Source organism: Hemicordylus capensis, chromosome 6, assembly GCF_027244095.1.
Source record: "Hemicordylus capensis ecotype Gifberg chromosome 6, rHemCap1.1.pri, whole genome shotgun sequence".
Lineage (NCBI taxonomy): Eukaryota > Metazoa > Chordata > Lepidosauria > Squamata > Cordylidae > Hemicordylus > Hemicordylus capensis.
Genome location: NC_069662.1, coordinates 157,240,175 through 157,254,060, shown reverse-complemented (window position 1 = coordinate 157,254,060; position 13,886 = coordinate 157,240,175). Strand labels below are relative to the sequence as shown.

General features: G+C 45.0%; 1 protein-coding gene across 7 annotated transcripts in view; it reads left to right on the top strand.

Annotated features, from left to right (window-relative positions):
* The window catches only part of DPP6 (dipeptidyl peptidase like 6), a 735,952-nt gene that overhangs the window by 673,994 nt on the left and 48,072 nt on the right, over positions 1-13,886 (top strand). For all 7 annotated transcript variants that reach the window (XM_053261856.1, XM_053261858.1, XM_053261855.1 and 4 more), the window contains exons 15-16: positions 267-314; positions 3,018-3,136. In XM_053261856.1, the coding sequence (XP_053117831.1) occupies positions 267-314; positions 3,018-3,136 (167 nt within the window). The remainder of the gene's footprint in view (positions 1-266; positions 315-3,017; positions 3,137-13,886) is intronic.

Genomic DNA, 13,886 nt, shown 5'->3' with positions numbered 1-13,886 from the left:
CTCCTTGTTCTGTTCATTTTATCATACTTTCATTTTCAGAATGATTGTTGTAACTCAAGGACCATTGACTTTATTTTTTAAAAACAAAAACCTAGAATTATCAAGATTTTACTAGAGCCTCATATTTTGGGGACGGGATGTAACCCATGAGACATAAACTCCCCACTTTTTAAAGGACATTTATGCTAATGATAATGCTATTAAGTAACACATGTAAGATACTGCCTCTAGAAATCTAGTAATAATCTATGTACATTTTATTCTAGCTACTTCCTCAGCACAGAAGAGTTACCAAGGACACGGCATTTATTCAGGTATGATTTATTTTAAGAGAAGAGTTCATTTTTAGATTACTTCCTTGACAACTTTGTTGCCAGTTCTTCCCACAATCGATCGATAAGCCCAAAATGAATACACACAAACTGTGTCACAAAAAGTTTCCAAAGTCCTAGATTTTTCCGTAATGAGAGAACAGCCACCCTTATAGACCCATAAAATGAAAAAGTGAATTATAAAGATGTTTAGCAATAGCAAGAAAAAGTTATTCTAGCCATAGTTTCTGCAGTCTTTAGGGATGTTTTGCATCTATCTATCTATCTATCTATCTATCTATCTATCTATCTATTTGATTTCTATACCGCCCTTCCAAAAATGGCTCAGGGCGGTTTACACAGAGAAATAATAAATAAATAAGATGGATCCCTGTCCTCAAAGGGCTCACATACTAAAAAGAAACATGAGAGGCAATGCCTCTCACACTGTTTTGGGATACATGAATTCCCTGGCCTGACCACACATATATGTACATATTAATCTGACTTAGACTGGGTCAGACCATTGATCCACCTACCTTCATACTGTCTGCACTGGTTGGCAGCAGCTTTTAGACAGTCCTTCCCAGCTTTGCGAACAGGAGATGCCAGGGATTGAAACTGGGACCTTCTCCATGCCAAGTATGTGCTCTGCCACTGATCTGTGTCCCCTCTCCCAAAGAAAGATGGAAGCCCAGAGACACCTTGAGCATCATGTGTTGTTTGTCTCCGAGAGAAGTTTCTGATCCATGTAGCTGATTAATGTCCATGTAGCTGATCCATGTAGCTGATGACGACTCTGCAGGTTCTTGGGCGGGGATCTTTCCTAGTCCTGGTGCCTGAGATCCTGAAGGTGGGGATGGAACCTGAGACTTTGTGTGCAAACCACATGCTCTGTCATTGAGCTATGCTAGGTTCCAGGCACACCTATGACAGTTTTCCATTTCCCAGTGAGAGGGGGGCTGCCCACTAGCAAAACAAAAGGGCCTGCCAGGGGCATAATCTAAAAAATCTAAAAAAGATAAGTGGCCCAAGGCCCTTCCGAGAAGAGGGCCCCTCACCTGTCACCCCCTTGCTCACCTGCCTGCCTCCGCGAAAGGCCACTACAATCCCTGCACCTGTCAGCTTGCGAAGCTCCAGTAGCCGCATGGTAGCCAGGCCGTGGTGTCATTATCTCATGCCGCAACCAGAGCTTAGCAAGCTGCCAGGTGCAAGGACTGCAGTGCGTTAGGTGGCAGGTAATCGGGGGAGTAGGAGGGAGGCAGGCAGGCAGAGGGGGGGTGTAGATGGGGTGGCAGTGGCGGAGCCTGCCAAACAACTCAAACACAGGCCGCCGCCAAGGTCCCTACGCCTTTGGGGCTGCCATCGTCTTCAGCTGGGCAGGGTCAGAGTCTCGTAATACAAAAAACAATGATATACCTAGTAGGTAATTGGATGCATTATAATATCAGTAGAAAGCAGGGGCATAACTATAATAGGTCAAGGGGAGACAGTTGTCTGGGGGCCCACTGCCTTGGGGGGCCCTCCATGGGCAAGTCACATGACTGACTCCCCCAGCCATGCACCTACCCGGGCTTCCTTCAGTTGTATTCATCCTCCAAAATTGATGTGAGTGTTAAGACCTGGAGCTACCAGAACAGCATGTCTTTCTCTAGTACCATTAAGTGACTTGCATCATCCACAATTGACAAAACATTTTTAAAAATAATTTAGGATGATGTTCTATTGTGGCACATAGGATGGATGGATGGATGGATGGATGGATGGATAGAAATTTTTCTATGCTTTTTGTTATAGATTTCTTTACTTCATGAGCTGAGCTTCCGTGAGTGGCGGGGGGTGGGGGGCATTTTAAAATCTTGTCTCTGGGCCCACTGCAACCTTGCTACGCCCCTGATAGAAAGAAAATTTATACTTTGGTAAAGGATGAACATACAATATGAAGTAACGCAATGGGTAATGCTACAATTAACAATTATATTGGGTTTTAATTTGACTGAAGAAACCTTCTAAACTTTGAGCATTACAAGTCTCAGCAATTTATCTATTTCAGCCTTTTGTTAACTGTAGCATTACCCATTGGGTTACTTCATATTGTATGTCCATTCTTTGCCAATATATACTTTCTCTTTCTATTGATATTATAATACCATCCAATTATCTACTAGGTGCTTCATTGCTCTTTGTACTTACCCTTCTTATTTTCTATATTCTGTTTCATGGTCATATTCTCCCAACAACAACAATAACTATTTATATACCGCTTTTCAACAAAAGTTTCCAAAGCGGTTTACACAGAGAAATAATAAATAAGATGGCTCCCTGTCCCCAAAGGGCTCACAATCTAAAAAGAAACATAAGATAGACACCGGCAGCAGTCACTGGAGGTCCTGTGCTGGGGGTGGATAGGGCCAGTTACTCTCCCCCTGCTCAGTAAAGAGAATCACCACTGTTAAAAGGTGCCTTTGCCCAGTTTGCAGGGGCAAACATTGCTAACTGGGGCAAACGTCCCAAGCAACGTTGTTCAGAGCCAGGCAATTCCATCATTGTTAGGGGTGCCTTTGACTCCCCTCCCAGCAGCTTGGTTGGGAAATATGCAGACCCAGCTCCCTCCCCTTGCAAGGCATCGGAGTCACAGATGTGTCTGTCCCAAACTACTGTTGCTTTTTAGCATTTATGCATGTGTGTTGATTTTTTTTTTCCCAGTGCCAACACTTTGGGGAATTTCAACAGGCAGTGTCTGTCGTGTTCTTTGGTTAACAACTGCACATACTTCAGTGTGTCCTTCAGCCACAACATGGCATATTTCATATTGACCTGCGAAGGTAGGCTTTGTGTGTCATCACGGAGATGTTTCCGGTCTGGTATAAACTAAATGGAGTGTGCTGTGTTTGCAGCTATGAGCAATTATTGTTCAGTTCCTAAAAAGAAAAATAATTCTGATTTAAAATAATTCTGGTTTTGATTAAAGAGAGTAGCCAGAATTCAGAGGAGTCATGTGCCAGCACTGCCCCATATAGATGGTTGCTTGTTGTTGTTGTTGTTGTTCTTGTTGTGTTTCCCCCTGAAAGGACCCATAGTGGCTTACAAGAGCTTTGTTGTAATAGATTGCCAATAAACACAACATAAAGCAGCTAAAAAAGGGACCCAGAGAGGAGAAAAAGGTATTTTGAGCCTGTGTTGAAAAACAGGCCGAGAGGGGGCCAGTCACACCTCATGTGGTGAGGAGTCCCACAGGGTGGGTGCAGCATGGAGAATGCCCTCTCATACGTCCTTGCCAGCTAAGCACTGGAAAGAAATGGAACACGTGAGAGGGCCTCCCCAAATCCCTTAAGGGACCAGCCGATTAATGGGACAAACGCTAGGATCACTGAGTGGACAATTCTAATTTGTTAACCTGTTGCAGAGCCCTTTGTACTGGGAGCTGAAGAAGAAACGGCAGTTCTGTAAAGACATATTTGAGAAATGCGAAGCAGTCTTTTTGCTCCTGGATACCTCATATGCCAACAAAACTGATACCGGGTCTGTTCCAATGTTCAGCCTAACCCAGGCTAACTGGGAAGCCGAGCCCGGGTCAGGCTACGCATGAGAACTGCTGGGATCGGGCCCAGTCCCGGTGGGGCAGTGCCACCTAGCCTGGCATTTTTGCCCCTCTCCCAGTCATGGTTAAGGGAGCGAGTGCTCCCTTAACACAGGCTTCCTGATTGTGTGTCTGCTCAGACTGTGTTCAGCTCGAGGAGACACAGAGGAGGCCTAGAGCGCCCATCTCCTGTGGGACTCCCCCCATGCACCATGCTCAATGCGCAGTGCATTGTAGGATAACCAGAGGCTGAGACGCATCATCCCGGCCTTTGGCAATGCATGCTGCTTGATGCCTCATTGCTCATGTGAGAGCGTGCTCCACACTCCCAGGGACCTTTCCTTAACCCCACTGTATATTCAGATATTTCTGTACTTAGAAAGTGTGGGTCACTTCTTAAAAAAAATTAAAAGATGCTTGAAATGCCACATTGAATTTTAAAACGAACATCCTGAAACTAGGCTGCACACCTTTGGCCTTCCAGCTGCTTTTGGACTACAACTCCCATCACCCCCAGACACAGTGCCAATAGTCAGGGATGATGGGAGTTGTCGATCAGCATCTGCAGGAGGGCTGAAGTTGTGCAGTGGCTGACATCTAGGCTAATGCTGCACTAGTGCAAACCTGTTGCACTAGCTAGTTCCGCTAAGCTGGGAGCTTGCGGTCCAGGCTAGTGGTGGCCTGGGGCTGTCACAATCCGCGGCGCACCTCCTGATGTGAAACCTCTCCCTCTCTGCCTATATGTTGCAAGATATTTACATGTTTGTTAGTTGATTGCTGGATTGATTGAAGGTATTTATACCCCACCCCTCCAGCACACTACTTCTTGGGGTGGCTTACACCATGGATAAAACAGATACGATATAAAACCATAAGAAATTGATACAATCTTAAAATAAGATGTAACGTGCGTATAATATTGTATTTTTAGAACTGAATCAGCAAAATACAACAACTGTAAGTTTGGATCTTTTAGTAAGCCACTGAGTGCCAGTGAAAATAGCAACAGAGGACAATAATCCCTTGCTCACTGTCCAAAGAGGCACCTTTTAAAAGCAGCGATTCTCTTTAGTTAGCAGAGCAAATGGCCCTATCCATCCCTTTCACAGCATCCCTCCAGTGGCTGTTGCTGGTGTCTATCTTTCTTTTTTAGATTGTGACCCCTTTGGGGACAAGGAGTCGTTGTATGTATGTATGTATGTATGTTTATTTCTGTATGTAAACTGCTTTGGGAACTTTTGTTGAAAAGTGGTATATAAATATCCATCATATCCATATTCGTATTTGTCAGGGGCGTAGCTAGGGGAGAGGGGGCCGTGTTCAGCACTCTCTCTGGAGGCCCCCCAGAGTGAGGGAGATAATGCAGAAAATAGGGAGGGGTGGAGCTGGAGGGCCCTCAGGAGCTGGGGGCCTGTGTTCTTTGAACCCTTTTGCTCAATTATGGCTATGCCCCTGGTATTTGTATAAAACTTAAAAGTAAAGTGTGCCATTGCATCAGTGTCAGCTCTTGGCAACCACAGAGCCTTGTGGTTGGCTAAGGTAGAATACAGGAGGGGTTTACCACTGCCATCTCCCGCCCAGTATGAGATGATGCCTTTCAGCATCTTCCTATATTGCTGCTGCCTGATATAGGTGTTTTCCATAGTCTGGGAAACATACCAGCAGGGATTCAAACCAGCAGCCTCTGGCTTGCTAGACAAGTCATTTCCCTGCTGCTCCATTAGGTGGCTTATAAAAGTTAAAAGACCTGGCTAAAACCACACTTAAAAGTTACCAGTGTTAAAAGTTTCACATTAAATTTATTATTAAATTGCTGAAAACTAAGAAACCTACCAGATATAAGCAGCGGATGAAATATTTCAAAGCCTCTCTAAAGAGAGGTGTCTTCAGTTGTGTCCTAAAAACACTGAGGGAGGGAGGATGGCAAATCTCTTCCAGGAAGGCATTTCCAAGTTGAGGTAAGATGCAAAGGAAGCCATTCACAATCCTCGTTGCACAAACGCAACACCTGGGGCAAACAGAAGTGCAATAGGCTGAGCAATGTGGAGCATCCACTCCGCGATGTGACCTTCTTGCACTTTGGCTTGCACATGTGTTGTGTTTGTGCAGAAGGACCATCAATAGCATCTTGGCTTGTCCCACTCATGCAATGTTTATTTGTTTATTGTTAAATTTCTATACTACCTTTCATTAAAACAATCTCAAGGTGGTTTAGTCGAGAAGATGTCACTGAAAGTAAAAGTGAAGGCTTCTGTGGACTTGTTGTGACTGAAATACTTAGTGATCAGCTCCAGTTTTGTGGAACGGAGAAGAATTATGCCGGAAACCAGAGTGTGAGTGCAGGCTGATTTCACGTCCTTTAAAATAAACATGTTAGGTAAAAACCGTTTTATCTCAGACCATATGAGCTCCTGCTGGGAAAAGATATGTTCATTTGATGGAGAGCATGCCAGATGGCTGTCAGCTTTACTCCTTAAAAGCTCTCTTGATCAAAACAGACTGTCACCTTACTACAAAGTGCAGGCTTATTAAGAAACAACACCAATAAGTAATTAATGGTGCCACTGTCTACACAGTGCTTTAGAAGTGTCCAAGCAGACAGCTGGGATGGAAACCCTGAACAAACACTGCAGCCAATTGTCTCCCAAGTAACTGAAGCAAAAAATCATTAATGGAAATATGGGATGAGTGGTAAGTGTCGCCCTATCCGCAAGAAATCAGCCTAGTCCTGGGGTCCTCAGACTTGGCCACATTTGAAGTACTGAGCACAGTTTTGGTTACCGTATCTCAAAAAGGATATTATAGAACTGGAGAAGGTGCAGAAGAGGGCAACCAAGATGATCAGGGGCCTGGAGCACCTTCCTTATGAGGCAAGGCTACAGCATCTGGGGCTTTTTAGTTTGGAAAAATGCAACTAAAGGGAGACATCATAGAGGTCTATCAAATTATGCATGGTGTGGAGAGAGAGAGAGAGAGAGAGAGAGAGAGAGAGAGAGAGAGAGAGAGAGAGAGATTGAGATTTCTCCCTCTCTTACTATACTGGAATCAGTGGTCATACCATGAAACTGATTGCCAGGAAATTTAGGAGCAACAAAAAGAAGTACAGTGCTTTTTCACACAACACATAACTAATCTACGGAGGTTTCTGCAACAGGATGTGGTGATGGCCACCAGATTGGATAGCTTTAAAATGGGCTTAGACAAATTCATGTAGAATGTGGCTTTCAGTGATTACTCGTCTTGATGGCTATAGGCTGCCTCCAGACTCAGAGGCAGGATGCCTCTGAAAACCAGTTGCCGGGGAGCAACAGCAAGAGAGAAGGCATGCTCTCATCTTTTGCCTGTGGGCTTCCCAGCGGCATCGGGTGGGCCACTATGTGAGAGAGGATGCTGGACTAGATAAGCCTTGGGACTCATCCAACAGAGTTGTTCTTATGATAGATGTTGGTGAACTACAACTCCCATCATCCACATCAGTCATTGTGTCTGGGGATGATGGGAGTTGTAGTTCAGCAATCGCTGGAGAGCCAAGTTTGCTGCCCCTGTTTCTGGCCACAAGCGTCTCCGAAACTGGTACCAACACAGAGAAGGGCAGCTTAAAACACTTGAAATGTTTGCTCAGGGCAAATAGAAATTGTTGTGTATTCCTTGTTCTTAGCCCATGTCATGGCCGTATTTGTTAGCATAAAATATACTTGCTGCAAGCTTAACATTTATACGCTCTGCCTGTAGCTACAGCTCTTAAGCTCTTTAAAGTGTTTTTCTGCAGAGTTAATTTATTCTCTTTTAACTCTGTTAGAAATGCCTGCTAGAAATAGTATATGCTTGTCCCTAAGAAGAATCTTCTCTTTAAAAATCTGAAAAAGAGGCATGTAAGTTATTCAGGGCTGATTCACTTAGTCATTTACATGTTTCCTCCAAAGTAGAGCAACAGGGTGTTAACTCAGTAGAATAAAACTTCACACCATCTAGCTGCAGGCAAAGATAAGTGAGGCTTAACAATAATGCCTTCACTCAGCAACACTTTTGCCTCTTAACGGATTTTTTTTGTTGCACACCCAGCCTGAGGAAGTGTTCTGTGTAACTCAAAGTCTTACATGTCGCTTTGTGTTATATCTAGAGGACGGGAACACAAAACACAGATGACCCTGTGCTTCTTCATAGCATCTGAAGTAGCAACTGCACATCTTTCCCTGTGGTGAGATGCACAGGCTCCCAATGCAAAGCTAGCTTGCACCAGGGGCATAACTATAATAGGGCAAGGGGAGACAGTTGTCTGGGGGCCCACTGCCTTGGTCCCCCCCCAGAGGCAAGTCACATGACTGACTCCCCCAGCTGCGCACCCGCCCAGGCTTCCTTCAGTTGTATTCATCCTCCAAAATTGATGTGAGTATTAAGACCTGGAGCTACCAGAACAGCATGTCTTTCTCTAGTGCCATTAAATGACTTGCATCATCCACAATTTACAAAACCTTTAAAAAAATAATTTAGGATGATGTTCTATTGTGGCACACACACACACATTTTACTCTGCTTTTTGTTACCACTATTCAGCCTCATTTAAGATTTCTTTACTTCATGAGCTGAGCTTCAGCGGGGTGGGGTGCATTTTAAAATCTTGTCTCTGGGCCCACTCCAACCTTGCTACACCCCTGGCTTGCACATCTCACTGCAAAGGAAGACTAGCAGGATCTACCTTAGATGTCACAGACATGAGGAACAGAAAGTCCAATTTGCTCATGCATCCACCATCTCCCCACACAGGTATAATGTCCAGAGCGGTGCTCCGTTGGGAAATGGTAGGCAACTTCAGAGAATGCTTTCTCCAGGCAGAACTAGAAGAGTAGCACTGGGACATCTGACGCCTGGCCTGCCTTTTAGCCTGGGCCCATTAATTTGGCCTGGATATTGCAAAATCTGCTCTCCTCCCCACCCCCACCTCCCCCGCTTCCATTTGTAGTAGCAAAAGCAATCTAAATGAAGCTGTGGAGGCAGAGCTGTGCAGAAATGTTATGTAAAGTGCCAGCACTGCCGATTGTCCCAGCATCAGATCATTACATACATTTTACCCACCCTGTTCTGGAGTATACTCATGGAACATTACATTCGGATGCTTGCCTAGGGGGTGTTGTTAGCAGTCCCTTGCATATTAAGTCTTTGGAGGAGTGTTAACCCATCTGGCCAAGATGATTGCCCTTCACAAGGCTGATTATGAAGAGGTTTTTTTAAAAAACATCCTTTGTGCACCCTTCCAGCAAGTGAATGTAATTAGTGCTTAGAGGCAAAATGTGACCTTTTGCCATTTCCTGTGGGCTCAGGAAGCTTAAATGAGTCTCTGATGTTTCAAGCATTGCGAGACTAAATCGCTGGACTGTGTTTTGTTTTCTCATGGCCATCCCAAGCCATTGCGACTCTGAGGCGGGGTGCCAAATGCTGCCTTGCCCCATGACTCTAGTGGGGGGCAGCCCCCTTTCAACCAAGACCCATGGACAAGGAAAGGGGCTCAGGGGACAGGGCAGAGGAAAGGCTGCCTCCTCTGCTCCCCTTTTGCTTCTTGCGAGCTCCGCCAGAAATGTGAAGAGCGGCTCTCTTGCAAGGGTCCGGTTGCTCCCAAAGGACTGCTTCAGTGGCAGTGGTCAGGGGCATTGCTGCCCTGCTGGCACCCCAATACTGACTGATTGATTGACCGATTGATTTTATTTGTAGATCACCCAGCTAATGAATGCCCTTGGAGCGACTTGCAATCAAGAGAAAAACAACATTAAAATCAAGTCCAAAATAATAATGCAAATAAACACATGAAAAAACTGGGGTGGGGGACCCAATAAAGAGCCAGCAGGAACCAATATAAACAACCGAGTTACCAAGAGAACAAAAAGGATTTAACCTGACGCCTAAACATACACAAAGAGATCACCAGGTGAGTCTCCTAGGCAGTGTTCCCTCTAACATGTTAAGATGTTGTTGACTACAACTCCCAGAATCCCAGCTGCAATGGCTTTTGCTTGGGGATTATGGGAGTTGTAGTCAACCACATCTGGGAATTCCTGTTACAGGGAACACTGCTCCTAGGGAGGGCATTTCACATAGAGGGGCCACTACTGAAAAGGCTCTTTCCCTGTTAACCACCCATCATGCACTTCACATATACACTGATGGGGTCTGAGCTGTCAGTGACTGACCAGGAGAGAGATCTGTGGGTTGTGGTGGGAAGCTCATTGAAAGTGTTGACTCCATGTGCGGCAGCTGTGAAAGAGGCAAATTCCATGCTCGGGATCATTAGGAAGGGGTTTGAAAATAAAACTGCTAATATTGTAATGCCCTTATACAAATCTATGGTGTAGCCACATTTGGAGTACTGTGTAGAGTTCTAGTCACCATATTTTGAGGACATTGCAAAACTGCCAAAGGTGCAGAGGAGGGCAACCAAGATGTTCAGGGGCCTGGAGCACCTTCCTTATTACAGCATCTGAAGCTTTTTATTTTGGAAGAGAGGCGACTATGGGGAGGCTTGATAGAGGCAGCAGCACCCAGAGAAGAAACTTTGAATATGACCATGAAGGATGGGCAGGGACTTAATGGAGAAGACGCTCCTTCAGATAGACTGGTCCTAAGCTGTGCACAGCCTGAAGCAACTGTCTCTGCTCCCCTCATGGAGGCCTGGTATCTTTACTTCTGCATGGTGATTGTGGGCATCCATTGTGAATGGAACTCCTGGAGGGAAGAAAGTCATTCATTTCCTTTAATCAGAGCAGTATCCGACCGGGCAGATTGGAAGTCTGCTGTATAGACCCAAGCCATTGCAAGTGAAGTTGCTCCAGATAAAAATAGGATACTATTAGCTCACTTGATTTTTTGTTTTAAAGAGAACATCTGTTCTGTCACCCTTTAACAACATGGTTATTAAAAGCAGGCTGTGATTAATTTAAATTGTCACTTGTGTGGATGTTGGCATTACGTTTCTGCTTCCTCCGAGCAGGCCAACCATTTGTATGTTATAAAATATTTCATTGTAGTGTGAAGCATCATTAATTTAATGTAAATTACCCTTAATTGCTCACTGACATTAGAAAAAAATAGGAAATGGAGGTTAGTGATTGGTGGTTTCCAGTTTAACATTGACATTTACATGGAAAATTACATGAAAAAAGGTTTACTTCCAGTTCATCACGTAAATGACCTAAACTGATGATGCTGCAGAGTAGCAATCATGTTTGTTTACTATATGTGTAAATATTTAGGAAGAATGTGTGGAAAGTGGTACTGTGGAGGCATGCCGGTATTGAGCCAAATAATTCATCCAAAGATGATGCCTTCATCTCTCTGTTCTTCCATTGGCAGTTGCTAATTACATGGTGCAACAGTTTTCAGACTATCTCTAGGGAAGTCTTCCTCCATTGACTTGTCTGTTGCCATTCTAGAAGATTCTGGGTATGCGCTAAGGATTACATGCCCCAGAATCTTCTGGAATACGCTTAGGCAACTTTGCCTCTCCAACTGCTTTTTAACTACAACTCCCATCATCCCCAGCCACAATGTGTTGTGGCTGGAGGTGATGGGGGTTGTAGTTCAACAGGCACTGAAGTACCAAGGCTGCCTTTCCCTGTTGTAGAATAGCAGATAAGTCTATATAGAAAGACTTCCTTTGAAGGCAAGTTAAAAACCTTGGTGGTGGTGGTGGTGGTTCTTCTTCTTCTTCTTCTTCCTCCACTACTACTACTACTACTATGAATATTTATATACCGCTCGTCAACAAAATTCTCAAAGCAGTTTGCATAGAGAAATAAACAATACATAAATTAGACGGTCCCCTGTGCCCAAAGGGCTCACAGTCTAAAAAGAAACATAATGTAGACACCAGCAACAGCCACTGGAATGATGCTGTGCTGGGGTTGGATAGGACCAGTTCCTCCCCCACCCTTGCTAAATATAAGAGAATCACCACTTTAGAAGGTGTCTCTTTGCTCAGTTAGCAGGGGTAACTGAGGGGCAGAGTCAGTTTATTTCCAGCATTGATCCATTTGGTTTGGCCTCATCGTTTCTACGTGTGAACTGAGAATGCACAATAGAAGACACCCAAATCATTCTCCTTTTGATGTGCACGGTAGGGAAAGATCAATAATGGTGGACACGCTCTGGGTTGCAGCCTTAATCTAAATTTGCCTCCCCATAGCTGATTTTTGAGATAGTAAAAAATGTTGGGAGTTCCAATAATGCAAGTTCCACCTTACATCTAATTTGGCTTTTGAACTTGAGTCTCCCTGGTTTTTTCCCCAGACCTTAAGTCCCTTGATGGCTTCTGCCAATGAATCTTGGGAATTGTCGTTTGATGAGGCTATTAATTTTGTTAGAGATTTATTCTTGTTTCCCGGTTCCGTGGGGAGACAGGTGACTGTGAAACCAGTTTGAATGAGTAGTGCAGGTATACCCTAAATGGTCAGGTTCTTCTCAGAGGAGATAAATGCTCAGAGCAACTGAATCTCAGTAATGTCCCCAAGTAATGAAACTGCAGAAATCTGAAGGTGGCCCCACATGTTGTGAGAACAGGAGGTGTGTGTGTGTGTGTGTGTGTGTTTACTTCCAGCTTGATGAGAGACCTTGGCTGAACTCATTACTCTTGAGTGTGTGAGTGCAGATGTTCCCATCCCTCGGGATTTAGAGCTTTAAGAAGAGCTGTATCTTTCACCTTCTGTTCCAGCTGGACTCTTTATTAGGTTTATTGTTTTCTCATTTCAAGTGACCTGTTTAGCGCTTTGTGAACACTGCGAGAATATTAAGGACATGCAGTTGAGAATCTGTTCAAAAAAGAGATTCAAAAGAGAAAAATAAGACTCAAGTCTTATAATATATTGTGCTGTGCTTTGTTTGAAGAAGAGAAAGAGGGTCCCCCTACTCTGAGAAATATAAAATCCCACTCCCAGAAATATAAAATATCACTAAGCAGAGAATCAACATTATTTGTGAGGGGGTGTGTGTCTGTGTCTGTGTCTGTGTGTGTAGAGGGAGGGAGGAGGTAGTACTAAGACCCCAGTTTTCTTTATATTTATTCATGTTTTTTGGTAAGTCTCTGGCCTTCTTCATTGTAAACAGCGAGGTCGTTCACTCAGTCAAAAACTGTGTTCTACCCAGGTTTGGGAGCTGTGTGTGCTCCCAATTTTTGGTTGTGTGGAAGCAATGTAGGAGGAAAACCTGGGTAGCTTTTCCTCCTACCTTCTTCTACCCTAGACAATGGACCGGGTCGCACGATCAGTGAGACCTGGTTTGGGGTGGTGAGTGAGGAGAGAGCCTTGGGTGGCCGGATCGGCTGCCCACACGATTGCTGGCTCCATGATGGAGCCGGCGGGGGCTGGGGAGCTTGGGGGCCACGTGGCCCCCATAAGCCCCAGTATGCCCTGCGCAAATGCACAGGGCATACTGGGGAGACCCCCAGAGCCGAGAGGTGGCTTTTCACCTCCCCTCTGGGGGTCTACCCGCAAGTAGCCACAGCGTGTAGCCACAGCGTGGAGCCACAGCGTGGAGCTGCGCCGCGGCTACTCACGATCAGATAGCCTGGGTTTGTGGAGCAGTCACTGCACAAACCCGGGCTAAGGGCGGGGTACTTGAGCGGGTTACCCACTCTAGAACCACCGGGCTCGCAGCCAAGCCCGGTGGTTCTCACGATCAGCAAAAATCAGGCTAGCGGAGGCTAGCCTGATTTTTGCTGATTGTGAAAATAGCCCCAAAGACATCTACCCAGGTTTTCCTCCTCCTACCTACACAACCAAACATTGGGAGCGCACATAGCTCCCAAACCCAGGTAGAACACAGTTTTTGATTGTGTGAATGACCTCAGCGGCTGCAGTCCAAAGAAGAATGTATGAGATCCATACATATAGCGGGACGGCTTGTGATGCTGTGCTGGTAAGCTTGATACTTCTAGCCACTTGTAGACAGGCAAAAGGGCTTGCTAAACTGGACTGTCATATTTTTTAAAAGTGATGGCAGTATCTGCTAGG